The following is a 13,339-nucleotide window of genomic DNA, read 5'->3' on the forward strand; positions in this document are numbered from 1 at the left end:
GGGGCTTCCGCCCGCAGCCGCAGCCGCAGCTGCTGCCCCACTGGCCGCAGCATTGAGCAATTGCAATGAGGCTGAGGGTGAATATCGAATCAATGTACTGAGATCAATTTCGGAGTAAGGGGATGCTGAGAGTGCCCGTTTCCGGTTGGCACGGTTCAAACTGGCTCGTGAAGCTGGAAAACGAGAAAGAAATATCGGGGTGATCTAGAAATTTGACCCTCGTTTTGACACAATTCTGCTAAGGAGACACCCATTCAAACTGCATTCCAGCCATTTGGCTCTGCTCTCACAACCTGTCATACTCATGTTGAATTGGAAGTTTTTATGCCCTCTCTAACCCCTTCCAAGTGCTTTTCCTGTTCCAAACGACACCCTGAACTCTGATCCCGTTGAATTAATTGCTAACAGCCCTTAACAGAGTGCCAGCTCGATGCCTCCGTCTGTCAATGTGAAGAACAAGGTCCTAACACGAAAGTTGAACATGAGGCAAAGAAAAAGGTGATGGAGACAGATCTTCGATTACTGAATTACTCACCTTCAAGTGCCAAGGGATCTAATAAAGCAGCAGAGGCTTGGAGCTCGTTCAATCGCTGCGCCGCTGCATTAAGATACTCTTGATGTCCGGAGGCCACCGCGGCCGCCGATAGCCTCAATGAGGCCGTGGGCGAATGATGAAGAGCACTTAGGTAACTGGGGCTGATAGAGTGAGGATTGGGAGGGAAGCCTAGCAATGCCGCATGGTCCATGGCACTGTGATGTCCCAAACTGAAATGAAACGATAAAAATTCATTACACCACTTGATGGGCAAGTTCCGACGTTAACGCTTGAATGTGCTCACTCACACACACATTGGAATCGCGTGACTCGTCAAGAGCATAGACGACTGATAAGGAAGTATTTTAACGAGGGTGAACATTTTTAATATCATCACACAAGAAGACAAAACCATCCAAAGGGTTGACAGACTAGTTTTGAAGCCTTTGATCTGATGTTCGTGCGTACGACGTATGTACAATGTACGAAGAGTAGGGGAGCGAGGAGGTTCGCATTTCATGTCATGTGTCAGAACTTGACAGACAAGCCAGTGTTTAAAAATTCGCTGGGCCAATTGGCCCTCGCGAATGGGTGAAATCATATTTACAAGCTTTTTTAAAAAAATAATACCTAACCGTCAGCTAATGAGGCCGTCAAGCATAGTCACTTTGCTATTTTTTTGGTGAGCTTTTTAGTAATAATTATTGCAATTCCACTTGCATTATTTCCTCTTAGAGAGTTTTTTTTTTTAATCGTTAGGTTAGACAGGTGTGAGAGGAGTACTATTGAATTGGAACCACTTGCGCCTGAGTATATAAAAGGATACAAGTTCTCCCTGGCAAAGAGACAAAAACATCGATGAAGACCCCCAAAGGTTCATGTTAGAGCAACCTATCCTCATATCGTGTTTAGGCTAACAGAAATATCTAGATTATATATAGTTTGCGAAGTGCAACGTAGTCGCCCCAGATGATAAAGTGTTGACATCAAATTTGAGCTGATGTCAATTTGTTTGGTATGGACGTCAAGTTTGGTTTGCTGTCTTCCATTCAAAAAGGCTCTACTGCACTAGAATGAAGTCCTCCATTATTCTCTTTTGAGACAATGGGGACTTGATCTTGTCGATTAGATTGCACTCAACGGTTGGATTGAATATAAGACCAGAAAATGAATTTAATTTAGATTTGAGTCGTCTAGCTCGAGAAGAATCAATGGGGCTCCTCTAGAATCCTGGTCAAATTCACAATCTGAAGTGTCATCTGACTCCTCAACCAGATTGGGTGTCATCAAATCCACCTCAATTCCAACCAATCTTGTCCAGTCTCCTTAAAGCAGGCGTCCTTTTGATGTGTCGAGAAAATCATGGATTTAGGGTACAATTTCTAGTTTTGAGTGGTGCTACCAGGTTTGCTATATTGGGAAATAGTCTGGTCGTCGTCTCCGGATAAGGATCTATTTTCAACATGAATCGAGTCTTTGTCTCAACTGACTTCTTCATTGGCCCCAAGTTGATCCAATCTGTTTCTCTCCCCCATTTGGACACTACAAAAGATTTTCTTCCAAGAGAGAAAGGTGCAGTTGTGCTTGAGAATCACATTGGGCTGAACATTTCTCAGACTCCGTGAATATGCTGAGCCGAGGGGAGGGAAGCAAGGAAGCAAAGCAAAGCAGAGCAAATCAGAGCAAAGCAAGGGGAGGCCAACTAACTTGCCTCCTGAGACGAAAAGCTCTCAAGTAATTCGAGGTCTGAATTTAGGATTTCGCATTTCTTTTCCTGTCGCAACGTACACATGGGAGTAGGGTAGTGTTAAGTAGGGAAATGTCAAATAACAATGGGGACTTCTTGTCGCTCTCCAACGGGATGCTTCTATCAGTCAATTTAATTCGAGTTTTGGCCCAATCGAGAGGAAATTTTGGCAAGCCTGAGAAGCTGTGGTTGAAACCTTACCAGTTCTCTCAAGATTTACCTGAAGGGACGACTTATTTTTTTGGGAACTCCTAAGTTTCAAGTGCGTCTGGTGGTGTGGACTTGAGGGCGGAATGGGCAAAATGCTCCTTTATCATGCAATCTCGGACTAGAGCTCGTTGACTTGGACAAATTAAGAGTCTCTTGGGAGGAGAGGAAAGATGATCATAGGACAACAGTCACGCGTCGTCACCAAGACAAAACACTCTTCTCCCCCTCACTCTCTAAAAAAGTTGAGTATCTTTGAGAGAGTGCAAATGTTTCTTTTTGCCCAATTAGGCTGGCCCAGTCTTCAAGATATGTAAAACAGTAATCGTTGCAAACCAATGACCTTCAGAAATCAACTGAATTCACATACATACATTCACGCACGCACCGACCCAGAGGGTTCAACAAGGACTGAAAACGAGTTTTGGGGCCATGGATATGGTCAAATTTTATCGCCTGCCATCTATCGTCTGCTCCTTTTGAGGTCCTATTGATAGCTTCATTATGGAATCAGCGCCCAGAATGTTTCACACGGGCCAAGAATTCATCCAGTGCAATTGGTTAGTTAGTCTGTCAGTCTTTTGGGGTGGAGGAGATAGTCAACTACCCCAAGTTGGTCTTCACAGAAGCATCTCCACTGTTTGTTTTTTCATTTTTTGAGCTCAAGCGAGTTTTGGTCAATTGCCTCTCCTGGCTTTTCTCGGGCCATTCGGTACCAAAAGCTCGGAGTAATTAATTCTCGCTTGTTATCGAACCTCTTTAAATTGTTGGGAAGGCCCCGCAGATAGTGCTAATACTTGGGTTGGCAGGGAGATACAGTCAGAATCTGCTATAAAAATAAATCTTTATCCATTGTCTTCTTGATCTGGAGCTGGAGGCTTGTTCTATTTCAGACTCCGCCCTAATCAACCCAGCAAGAGAACAAACCCCTGGTTATTCGCTAAGTAAGCATGAAAACATGTATGCCACACCAAATAGGTATGAAGTTTCTACATTTAGCAATGAACTTTGTTGTAGCCTTAGCGATTGATTTTTTTCGTCATGCGTCTATGAATCAGGCAAGACATGTGGTTCTGAATTGGTAATCCTGAAGATTTGCCCCCATAATGCAAACCAAAAGCCAATAGACTGCTTTCAGGTGGTTGATAACTCCAAAACAAAATCAACGATTCCGACTTATTTTATATTGAATCATCAAACTTTTCATGACTTCGTGTTAAACTGGAATGGAATCAAAGAGGGTGGTGCATTCTGCTAATTATGATGCACTTCTTGAATGAGAAATGGGTTTGATGGGCTAAAATCAACTTCAGGACAAAGTGCCTCGGATGGGTTGCTAAAAGCAAGTTCCCAAAAAATAGCCACCCACTTTATAGGGGAACGGAGAATTCCTTTTGGGAAAAACAACCATTTGACCAAAATTGAGGAGAGCATTAATCTCCTCCGGATTGGTCTCATTACGACATTCCTTATTCCCTCTCACGATTGGAAACTGAACCTCTTCAAGCTAGTTGTACGAGGGAGGATATTCAGTGAAATAGCAACGGGTTAATTGAGATCCTCCAGGCTGCTGTTGGCCATCAATGCCATTGTTCAAGCACCTTCGGGGTGTCATTGCGGCCATTTTGGCCATGAACCCCCGAACGGGTCTTGATCGTCTTGGAAGTGAGCACCCAATCAAGGACTGTTTTAATGCTCCAGGGGGCTTGGAAGGAGGGTGAAATTGATTTTTAATTTTCAGGTCGGTCACCCTTTGAACAACAAAGCACCCTACAGTTCTACACTACTACACCCATCCATGTCTCTATCAGACTTGGATAATCACCTCCGGAGAATCTTCGGCTGAAATTTTTCTTCTTCAGTGCAAATGGAATCAAGTCATTAAAAAGTGGGCAGATTTGTTTTGACTTATGTACCGATGGTCGATGGTCGTGCTTATCGAGATGAACCTAGATGAACCCCATCACCTACCACTAGGCCGAAACATGGCGATAGTTGGGTGTGTGCGGTTGTCCATGGAAGAGTTCAAGTCGATAAGAATGGACCAGAGAGAGATACCGCCAAGATGCAAGGTGAGCTTATGTAGTGAGTGAGTGATCTGATAGGAAATCTGCGGTAATGGGAGAAACAAATGGAACCGAGTCCAACCATCATTACTCCAAACGGAGTGGAAGGCAATTGTTTTGGAACAGATTGGTGTAATGATTATTGTCTTCCTCCTTGAAGTGACAACGGATGAAGCAGATCGCATTTTTATCGTCACTCAATCGCTTCGTGGCCAAGTTGAAATGACAGGATCTGGCGCAATATCCGAGCTGACCGCCGCCCAAAATTGGGATTCATCAATCTCAACTCCGGGTGAACTATTCGAGAAAAGGTTTGTTTTTCAGGATATAATCACAGAGGCTGGCTAAGACCACGGAACGACGGCAAAAATTCCAAGTTGACCACAAAAGCGTTTTGCACCCTGCTCGCTTGGAGCGAAAAATCTGTTGTTATCGTCAAGATGGCCGTCAATCATTATTGACAACGAGCGGACTGTGATTCCAAAACAATTAGCATCCAGCCAAAGCCATGTCCAGAAGTTCCAGGGTCTGTACATACAACTCTCTGGAAACGGCTCTGGAATTAGAACCAAGCGTCTGAAATAGTATTTTTTTGCCATAGAAGAATATTGGACAATTTGGAGAGTTTTGTTCAAGAGCTGACAAAAGCCGTCTTGCCCGGAATATCCAATCTGACTATGATCTTTGATTAATGAATGTCTTGCTCGAAAAGCTCTGCGAACCGAACGATCAGGACCAAGAGGGAAGAAGCGAGCTTCAGATAGCTTGTCGCGTTCACATCTCAATTTTCTTGGAGGTTTCTGGGGTAGATTAAAATCTACCTTATACTCTCCTCAGCTTGAAATGGCACTCAATAAAAATTTATCGGAAACTAGGGCAAGTCGGAAGCGTTTACCCGCCTCTACCAACCAGCTAGACCAGGACACTCAGAAAAGGGTACTTGAGCGGACGACCAACGACCATCCTCTCTGCTTTAATGACCATTATTTCCATGCCAAAACTAGACCTAATTTCCACCTTCTCCGTGAGCACTCTAAAATGAGACAGTCTTGGAATCTCTTCTTGGCTTATGTGGAGAGCAATTAACTGCCGGGTAAAATGGCCTCCTAACACAGATTCCACCCTGATTTCAGCTGTCATTCGCCAAGGAAACATTGGTACTGCCAAGATCAGATTTCAAGTCATTAAAGCATGAGTCGGGTGCTCTCTTCAGGATTTAGTACGGCCAATCATGGTCATGAATGGAATATGTCCCCGATGATTCTTACCCTGCAGCTCCGGCTTGATGGGCGCCACTGAATCCGGGATGCGTTAATCGAGCATCCCACATTGCGGCCGCACTACGTGGATCAAAAGCCGAGAAGGCCGAAGGTGGAAACTGCAAAGGCAGCCCATTTTTATCCAGCATGACTTCAATTTTGATCTAAACCATCACTATCGGCCAAGAGAGAAACACAAGCTCAATTGTTGAGCACTGGATTGCACTTCACGTCTGCAAAGTCAGAGCCACAAACTTGTGCCGCAAGACAGGGTCTTCACCACTCTCTCTCCACTCAAAAACTGGTGAGTAATTGAACGGTGACCGTCAGTAACACCCAAGTTTCCAGCATCGCTCGCTTGGATCGGTTCTTGTTTTCTCCGGGGTTTTACCTTCGTCAAACGGCGATGGCGCGTCAAATCACCGTTCAATCGTCAGATCATTCGGCGCGAAGGTGTGCGAAGAGGGCCGACCACAATCGCACTTCTCAACCAAGGCGACATCGAGGGCCAAGAGACAAGGAAGAAGGAGCCTGCCAATGACCAAAGAAGCCACAGAGCTACTTGTGCGTATAGAGGTTGGTGGAGAGTCTGAAGTGACTAGATAGAACCTGAGAGATGGTGGTGTTTTTGGGGTGTTGCGCTCCTGATATGGATAACAACGGGAAGAAAGTGCGAGATCAAGACTGGATTTAATGAACCATTCCACGTACGTCATATGCCTCCGACCTCGCGTCTCTTTCTTTCTCGTTTGGAAAAACTTCAAATCGACGGGATCAAGACGTCGTGGTCGATGGCTGGACTGACTGACGGAGGTGAAGAGTGGAATCTTTTTTCGGACTATTTAGGGTAGATTAACACCCAATTATTTTAGTCTCCCCTTTCAAGTTGTCCAGTTTCTTCTTTGTCTTCACTTCTAAGTGAGGGAAAAGAAAGAGAGAGATGGAGCTCACAAGAAGAACACGTCCAAGGAGGAAGATTGACTCCCCAAAATAGCCTCGTACGAAGACGAGGAGACGAAGAATCTGTCCGGATTTGACACTCGCTCCAGACCAGATGACATCTATGAATCATCACGTTTCTGAAATCGGACCAAGTTTTATGAGTGAAGAAGGGTTGCAGGGATGTTCTGCCCTTGTGGCATTATGAGCGAGGAGGGATCACTATCTCACAGGAAGCTCAGGACATTTTTGAAATTGTCAAGATCTCGTTGTGAATTTCTCTCTTACTCACATACACACACACACACACACACACCATATCTCACTTACTCACTCACTCACATGCTTGCAGGACTTGCTTACTCGTTCATTCGTTCTGTTCGCTCTCAGTCCCATTCTAGCTTTTGGTCGAGCGATAAACTAACAAGCTTGGCACGTCAGGAGATAGAGCTATCTTTTCGGATTGAATTCCGGCTCCCGAACGAGACCTACTCGAAGAATTATTGAATTCACCTGATTGCGATAACAAAGCCTCGAGAACTTGATATCAAGGTAGTTTTGAAAGCCGTGAATAATGGCCAACAAGTAACCAACGGGGTGCAAGAGAAAATGGACATCCGAATCCTCAAAGTCAGCTGAGATCATCCTAGGTTCGGCTTGGATTGACTTAGGGCCAAGGGTTCTCTGATCGACAATGTTGAGTTTTACAACGAAACCGAGCATATTTATCCTCTTGAGCCACCCTGTACAGTGTCATTCTGAGCAAACATTCTTGGGTTTGGCGATGCATGGAAGTGCAAGAAACCACTTCTTTTTATGCACCAGATTGATACAGTGTGAGACCCGAGATACGGAGAGTCCTATCATACCATGGTCATGATTGCTAGAATATCACGTTAGCGATAACATTGGCAGTAGTTATCCTCCCCGTCCTGTCGATGGTGGGCTCCAATTGTTGGCATGCATGCATCTTCTCTCACTCTTGACAGGTCAGTGATATAAATTGAAGAGAATTATTCAGTTAATGGCCGGGGACTCATCCGAACTTGGCAGGAATTCAACCCGGGCGATAACAAGCCGTCGGTCTACTACACTGGCGAAAAACTCTAGCGTCTAAAAGGTTCTCCCCCTCAAAAGCGCTCAGAGGATCCTTCCAAGGAGCCTGGAGAGATGTGTGCGAGGTCAGAACCGCCAAAGTGCTGCCTAATGACAGTTGAAACCAAAACGGGCTATTGCCTGGGTCTCAACGTGCATATTTGACCCCAAAGCCGTCTAAAAACAATTTGGGGACATGGTTTAAGGATCAGACTTGATTTTTGGTCATCGGACACCAATATCAATCAAGTAGGGAGCCCTGGGAAATGTCACTTGTCCAGAGTGTTGGATGATGATTAGTACCATGAATGTCAACAAGGTCTTTCCTCCCTCTCATCACGATTCCTGTGTAGTAAAGCGCCTCTCCTTATTGGGCGAGTGGATTAGACCCTGAAGAACACCTTCATTCCCAGGAAGATTATTCAGAATGAGTGCAAAACATCTAAACATCTCCATTCCTGACCGGCTGATATCCCATTAGGACTCGAGCCAGTGAGCGAGCTGAACTCGATGTTTCATAGACTCCCAAGTTCAAGACTAGTGATGCAAATTTCATGTTTAAGGCTTCGATGGTCTGGGAAAAGGTCTCACCGATATTAGACTGTCTCGGCTTTCCCACCCACCTGGTTTGCTTTGCAGTTTTGTCACCGGAAAAGTAGATTATCCCCTCGGCACTTGAGACTCTTCACATCCTTTGTGTTCAGGGAAAAATCTAAATTTCCAGCTGAGAGACAATCCAATGGCGAGTGGTAAATGTTCGCTCATAATTTCTTGGTTGAGTTGTTAGTTCTGTAGGGCCAAGAGTTGGGCTCAAAGGAGGGGGGTGGAGGGGGGCTGGGACACCAATAAGAACTTTTGAGATGCTATGCTCTCGCCACAATCCCAAATCCAGAGGATGCCGACCGATAGACGTTAAACCGAGACTAAGCAAGCAGATCGTGCTCAATTTAGGAATGGAAATCCAATAACTCATTGTTGTATGTGCACTCACTTGTTGTGAGAATGACTTGGTCGGTAGATGGTTTTGCGTTGATAAGAATGGCGGTGGAACAAGTATTTTAGGACACGCTTGAATCCAACATCCCAATCTTGGACACACGAGGTGTGCTCGTCAGGTTTATGGTCGTATTACGAAGAAAATTAGGAGATGGCTGTTACGCGTTGCTTTCCTGAAACAAAAGCCCTCCATTTTCTTGTTTATGGGCCTACAGCCAGTTGCCCAACCCTGAAATGAATAAATGAAAAGTAACCCCCCAGGGAGCCTGAACATGATCAGCATTGCCACGACGTGTCCGTAGCGTGTCAGATATGGCCTTTATAAGTCTTAAACGTCTGCCTGGAACGGAGAAGCTTCAGAAGAAAGTGGTTTTCGAGCTATTAGATCTCGCAGATCTTGGCAACACTGGAAAGTTGACGCTCCCGTAGAAAAAGTGATTGCTTAGCATGGCCTTTTCCAAATGCTCGGATCTGCATCTTCGTCCCGACGTCCTTTCTCTGGCTCCTTTGTCAAGAGGTTGTAAATATCAATAAATGTCCATGGTGAAATGAAAAGATAAGAAATCATACTTCAGGCAATTGACCTCAAAATGTGCTCTCTTATGTCTCGAAGTCTTTCCTATGGCGTAATCGGTTCTTCTACGTATGTGCTCATACCCAAACCAGGGGATTCCAACCAAGCTGGACGCCTAGATATGGTAGCATCATGTTTTATTAGCTCAGAGCACGACTCTGACGGGAATATGAGAACTAATCTCTCCAGATGGGATAACCATGACATGATTGTATTCGAACCACCTCAACCGGGATGATATTAAGTCCCAATGCTTCACTCAGAATCACTTCTGTGTATTCACTTTTTGCCAGTGAACGACGGGGAAGGCAAAGTTGTGGAAATCCAGTGAGAATTGTAATTTGCTGTCAAACCTCACAAAATGTCCTCATTAGCTCGTCCGGGTCGCTTTGAATACGTGAATACAGTGCTTGACGGTAACGGAAAAAAGGAGAAGGAGCTTCATGACCATTGTCCACAAATTCATTACCATCTTTCCTTCCAGTCAAATCCTGGCTTCTTTTTTTGCCTCTTCTTTAGTGGCTAGAATGAGCCTAAATTCCTCCCGGTCGTTTGTCAACCGATTTCAGGAGAGTCCTGACCGATTGGACATCTTACTTTTTGAGGGGACAGATCCCAGTGAGTGCGGTTCAATTTGGCCAATCTTGGCTCTGGGATCCTTCAATTCAGAGGATCTCGTTCTATTCATGAATCAAATTCACGATGGTTGCCACCTGGGTCTGCCCATTGTGGCCGGTTTCCAAGGTGATATTTCATTATGCGCCTCCACTTGGTGGAAAATAGTTTCTCACGCCGAGAAAAAGCCGGTGGCCCCCTTGAACAGCAAAGGGTTAGAAATGAAGATATCGAAGAATAATGATGATTTACATTCATGACTACACTTTGCCAATTATTGGCGACTCGTCGTCGCTCTCCCAAGTTTTTGGATTCAGTTCTTCAAGCCCAAATCGAAGATCGTGGAAGTGAGGAGTGCAAAGCATCGACTCAAAACTTGGCTCACCCGAAGATGGTGAAGGTTTTGAGTTCGGATGAAATAGCCCCTTTTCACTTTTTTCCATTTATCGGACATGACTACCAAGACAAGTTTTTTTTAAAACCTGCCATGACTTGCCCTTTTCCCTCGAAGAGTTTGGCGTTAGTTTGGGACGGCTTTGTTGCTTGCTACTTTTGACTTCATCTTAGCCAATTGTACACAATAGAGCTCTCACATTTTCCAACAATTATGTTTAGCTACCTTGCAAGAGACTTTAACCGGACGAAAATATCGAAAGTAAGTTGAAGTCTTGTCTGGTTCAAGTCAATGTTATAGAGGGCTTGGAGGTCGGCCCTGAATTGACTTGTCATTGTTGATTGTCTGTGAGATTTGGAAACAAGCACATTCCCGCACCCCATGAAGTATCCCACCCTGTCCCACAATTACTCCCTAGGCTCAACAAGCACTTCAAGATCAAGCACAACAAGCTGAGAACTCTCCCCCAACTCCTCAATCGAAACTGTTTTAACTCGAAATGAAGAAAACTTGGGATACGCCGAAATAAATCGGTCAAAGAAGGCCTCACTTACCTGCAGTTTCAAGCGGTAGGTAGCAAGCTTAAGTTTGACAAAGTGAGGACTGCCAAATGATCTCCTATTCAAGATGGAGAAGTCATATCGCGCAGTGTCAAGTGAACACAAGATAGATATGTCACCTCTATTCAAGCATCACTTGGGCTTCCAAACCAACCTGGGCTCAGACCAGTTCCATATACTAGGCTTTAGAACACTATCTATTCTACCCAGAAGTTTACTCTCTAAAGCATGGCCTCGTTCTGTGAAGAAGTTGCTTTTGAGTGTCAATCCTAGGTGTGTGTGCCCAAGTTTGGATTTGAATCTCCCGCGTCTAAATTCTCAAGCATTCCAAACAATTTGTCGAGGAACAACTTGAAGAGGACTGAAGAGAGATCATCTTGATCTGTTGTGATAGGGTGATCCATATATTTTGACTGATGAATTGCCCCAAGAGAGAGTTCCTATGGCGCTATTCCAATGTGGACAGGAGTTGAATATTCAGCCATCAGTATCTATCTAGAGGTCAGATTGTTCAGATAGAGCGAAGAAATTCCAAATGGCTGAGGTCATGTTTTCTCTTTTGTACTTTTTGATGATTCAATCCGTGATCTTCTTTAGAGCTTGGGAGGCGTGACGGCGACTAAGGAAATGAGGATGGTCCGCCTCTTTTTCTCCTAACTTATGACGAGTCCGACTAATGCTCTTTTTCTGACAATGACCAGTTTGCGCCAAGATTTCTGTCAAACTGTCAAGAAATTGGGGACTAAAAAATTGCCGCTATTTTTTAAGTAGTATGTATATAGGAGGAGCAAAGGTTACGTATTATGGCATTTTGTTCACAGGGCGGTGGAAAAAGTCTTGTGTAATTGAAAAGGGTTTGTGAGTGCCCACAACTTAGGGGGTTGGTGCAGATCTTCACCCACCCTGTGTAGAATCTGTAAGGATTAGAGTGAAATGTCACTTTTTTAAAGACGCGTAAAGTGCAAATCAGCTAAACAAAGGGGTTCGGAATTCTCCCCGAGAAATATCACCTTGTCATTGATTTTTTGTGCCCCAAGACTTGCATTCTATGGGGTTTAGTGAAGACATCATGTAGTAGAAGGACTCAGGAAGAAATTTTCATGGCTGGACATAAATCTTGAGAGAAAATGAGAGGGACCCATCCCAACCTGTCTGTCAAAGGCAGTCGAAGAAAGAGTTAATTTTCTGAAGATTTAAAGGAGAGATGGGGAGTGAACCAAAGAGACAACCAGTCTCAACTTAGACAACTTTGAACCCTCTTCGTCCATAGAGAACCAAAGCACTAGATGTAAAGCTAGAACAAGCGCTAAAGAAGACTGAGAGCAAAGAAAATAGCCTCTAGTTTTAGAGAAAGATTTTCAACATCGTCGTTCATGTTGAAAAGCTTTTCGTACTTAACTCTGGTTTAATGCATCCTTAGGGCAATTGTTTATCAATTTTCATAGTAAGTTTTTATTTGGCACGTATGTAATGAAAGGGGCCATTTTTAGACAAAGGAAGTTTTTTCGTGATTTGTAAAACTAAAATAACACAAAACATAAAAGCGTATCGGAAGACTCTTCAAAGATTTTCGATATTTGAGTGAAAATTGCCCAGCAATGTGTTTGAGCATGGTATTTTTACACATTATCATGCCTTGGAAATAAAGCAAGGGATGAAAAAAGATAAAACCGAAATTGACACTCATACCTTGAATTTTGTCCGAAACATTATCTTCTTGAACCATGTTCTTAGGGGTTCCCCCATTTTTTGTCTTGTACTAGTATGTATGTGTAATCGGATTTATTAAATTTGTCCATGGGATTAGCACGTTGATAACTTCTAATTTGTAATTTTTTCGCAACGAGGACAAAGATTTAAACGTTATTAATGTAGTATTAGTGATGTCACGTGTTTTGAACTGGAATGTGAGCTTTTAGTTTCAAGGACCTCGGTTAGGGCTCCCATCACGAACGAAAGACGGTACATAAGCGCAATCAAAACCACTCAAATGAGTGGCAAAACGTGATCCTGCCTTGTCTCGGAGCCAGGGCTGCTTTAAAAATGTGATGCGGCAACCCTGATATTGAGCATTTTGACGAAGACAAACATTACAACCTACCTGCACCGGGCATAGACTGAATTTGCCATTTAATTCAGTTTCCCGGCTTGTTGAAGCAAACAGTATTCTGATATTGAACCAAGAGTACAGCACAGTGGTAGAACTGGACTAAAATGACAAATTTTTCAGTTTTCTAACACAATTCACTTGAAGGTTGAAAATTCAATTGGATTCAAGAGCAAGTGCAGGTTGGCTACAATGTTCGTCTTACCTCTCAAAAGCTGAAATTTGTGTTGCCACACTACGTTTTT

General features: G+C 43.9%; 2 protein-coding genes across 2 annotated transcripts in view; both read right to left on the reverse strand.

The window, feature by feature from the left end:
* LOC131883973 (zinc finger protein GLI2-like) overlaps nt 1-198 on the reverse strand; it is a gene marked incomplete in the record, with an annotated part of 5,740 nt that extends 5,542 nt beyond the window's left edge. The window contains 1 exon segment of the mRNA XM_059231589.1: nt 1-198.
* A 220-nt stretch (nt 199-418) lies between these two features.
* On the reverse strand, nt 419-6,097 carry LOC131883982 (uncharacterized). The gene is made up of 2 exons (XM_059231600.1): nt 5,824-6,097; nt 419-765 (listed from the first exon to the last, which is right to left on the reverse strand). Exons 1-2 carry the CDS (start codon nt 5,961-5,963, stop codon nt 528-530), a joined length of 378 nt encoding a protein of 125 aa, XP_059087583.1. The 5' UTR covers nt 5,964-6,097; the 3' UTR covers nt 419-527.
* Between the last annotated feature and the right edge of the window lie 7,242 nt (nt 6,098-13,339).

This window comes from Tigriopus californicus, chromosome 1, assembly GCF_007210705.1.
Source record: "Tigriopus californicus strain San Diego chromosome 1, Tcal_SD_v2.1, whole genome shotgun sequence".
NCBI lineage: Eukaryota > Metazoa > Arthropoda > Copepoda > Harpacticoida > Harpacticidae > Tigriopus > Tigriopus californicus.

What these genes read in the sequence shown, in the direction of transcription:
- LOC131883982 (XM_059231600.1), bottom strand. Translation starts at nt 5,963, where the DNA reads ATGCTGGATAAAAATGGGCTGCCTTTGCAGTTTCCACCTTCGGCCTTC. An exon ending in CATCAAGCCGGAGCTGCAGG is followed by an intron (nt 766 to 5,823) that starts GTAAGAATCATC and finishes GTTTCATTTCAG; the next exon opens with TTTGGGACATCACAGTGCCA.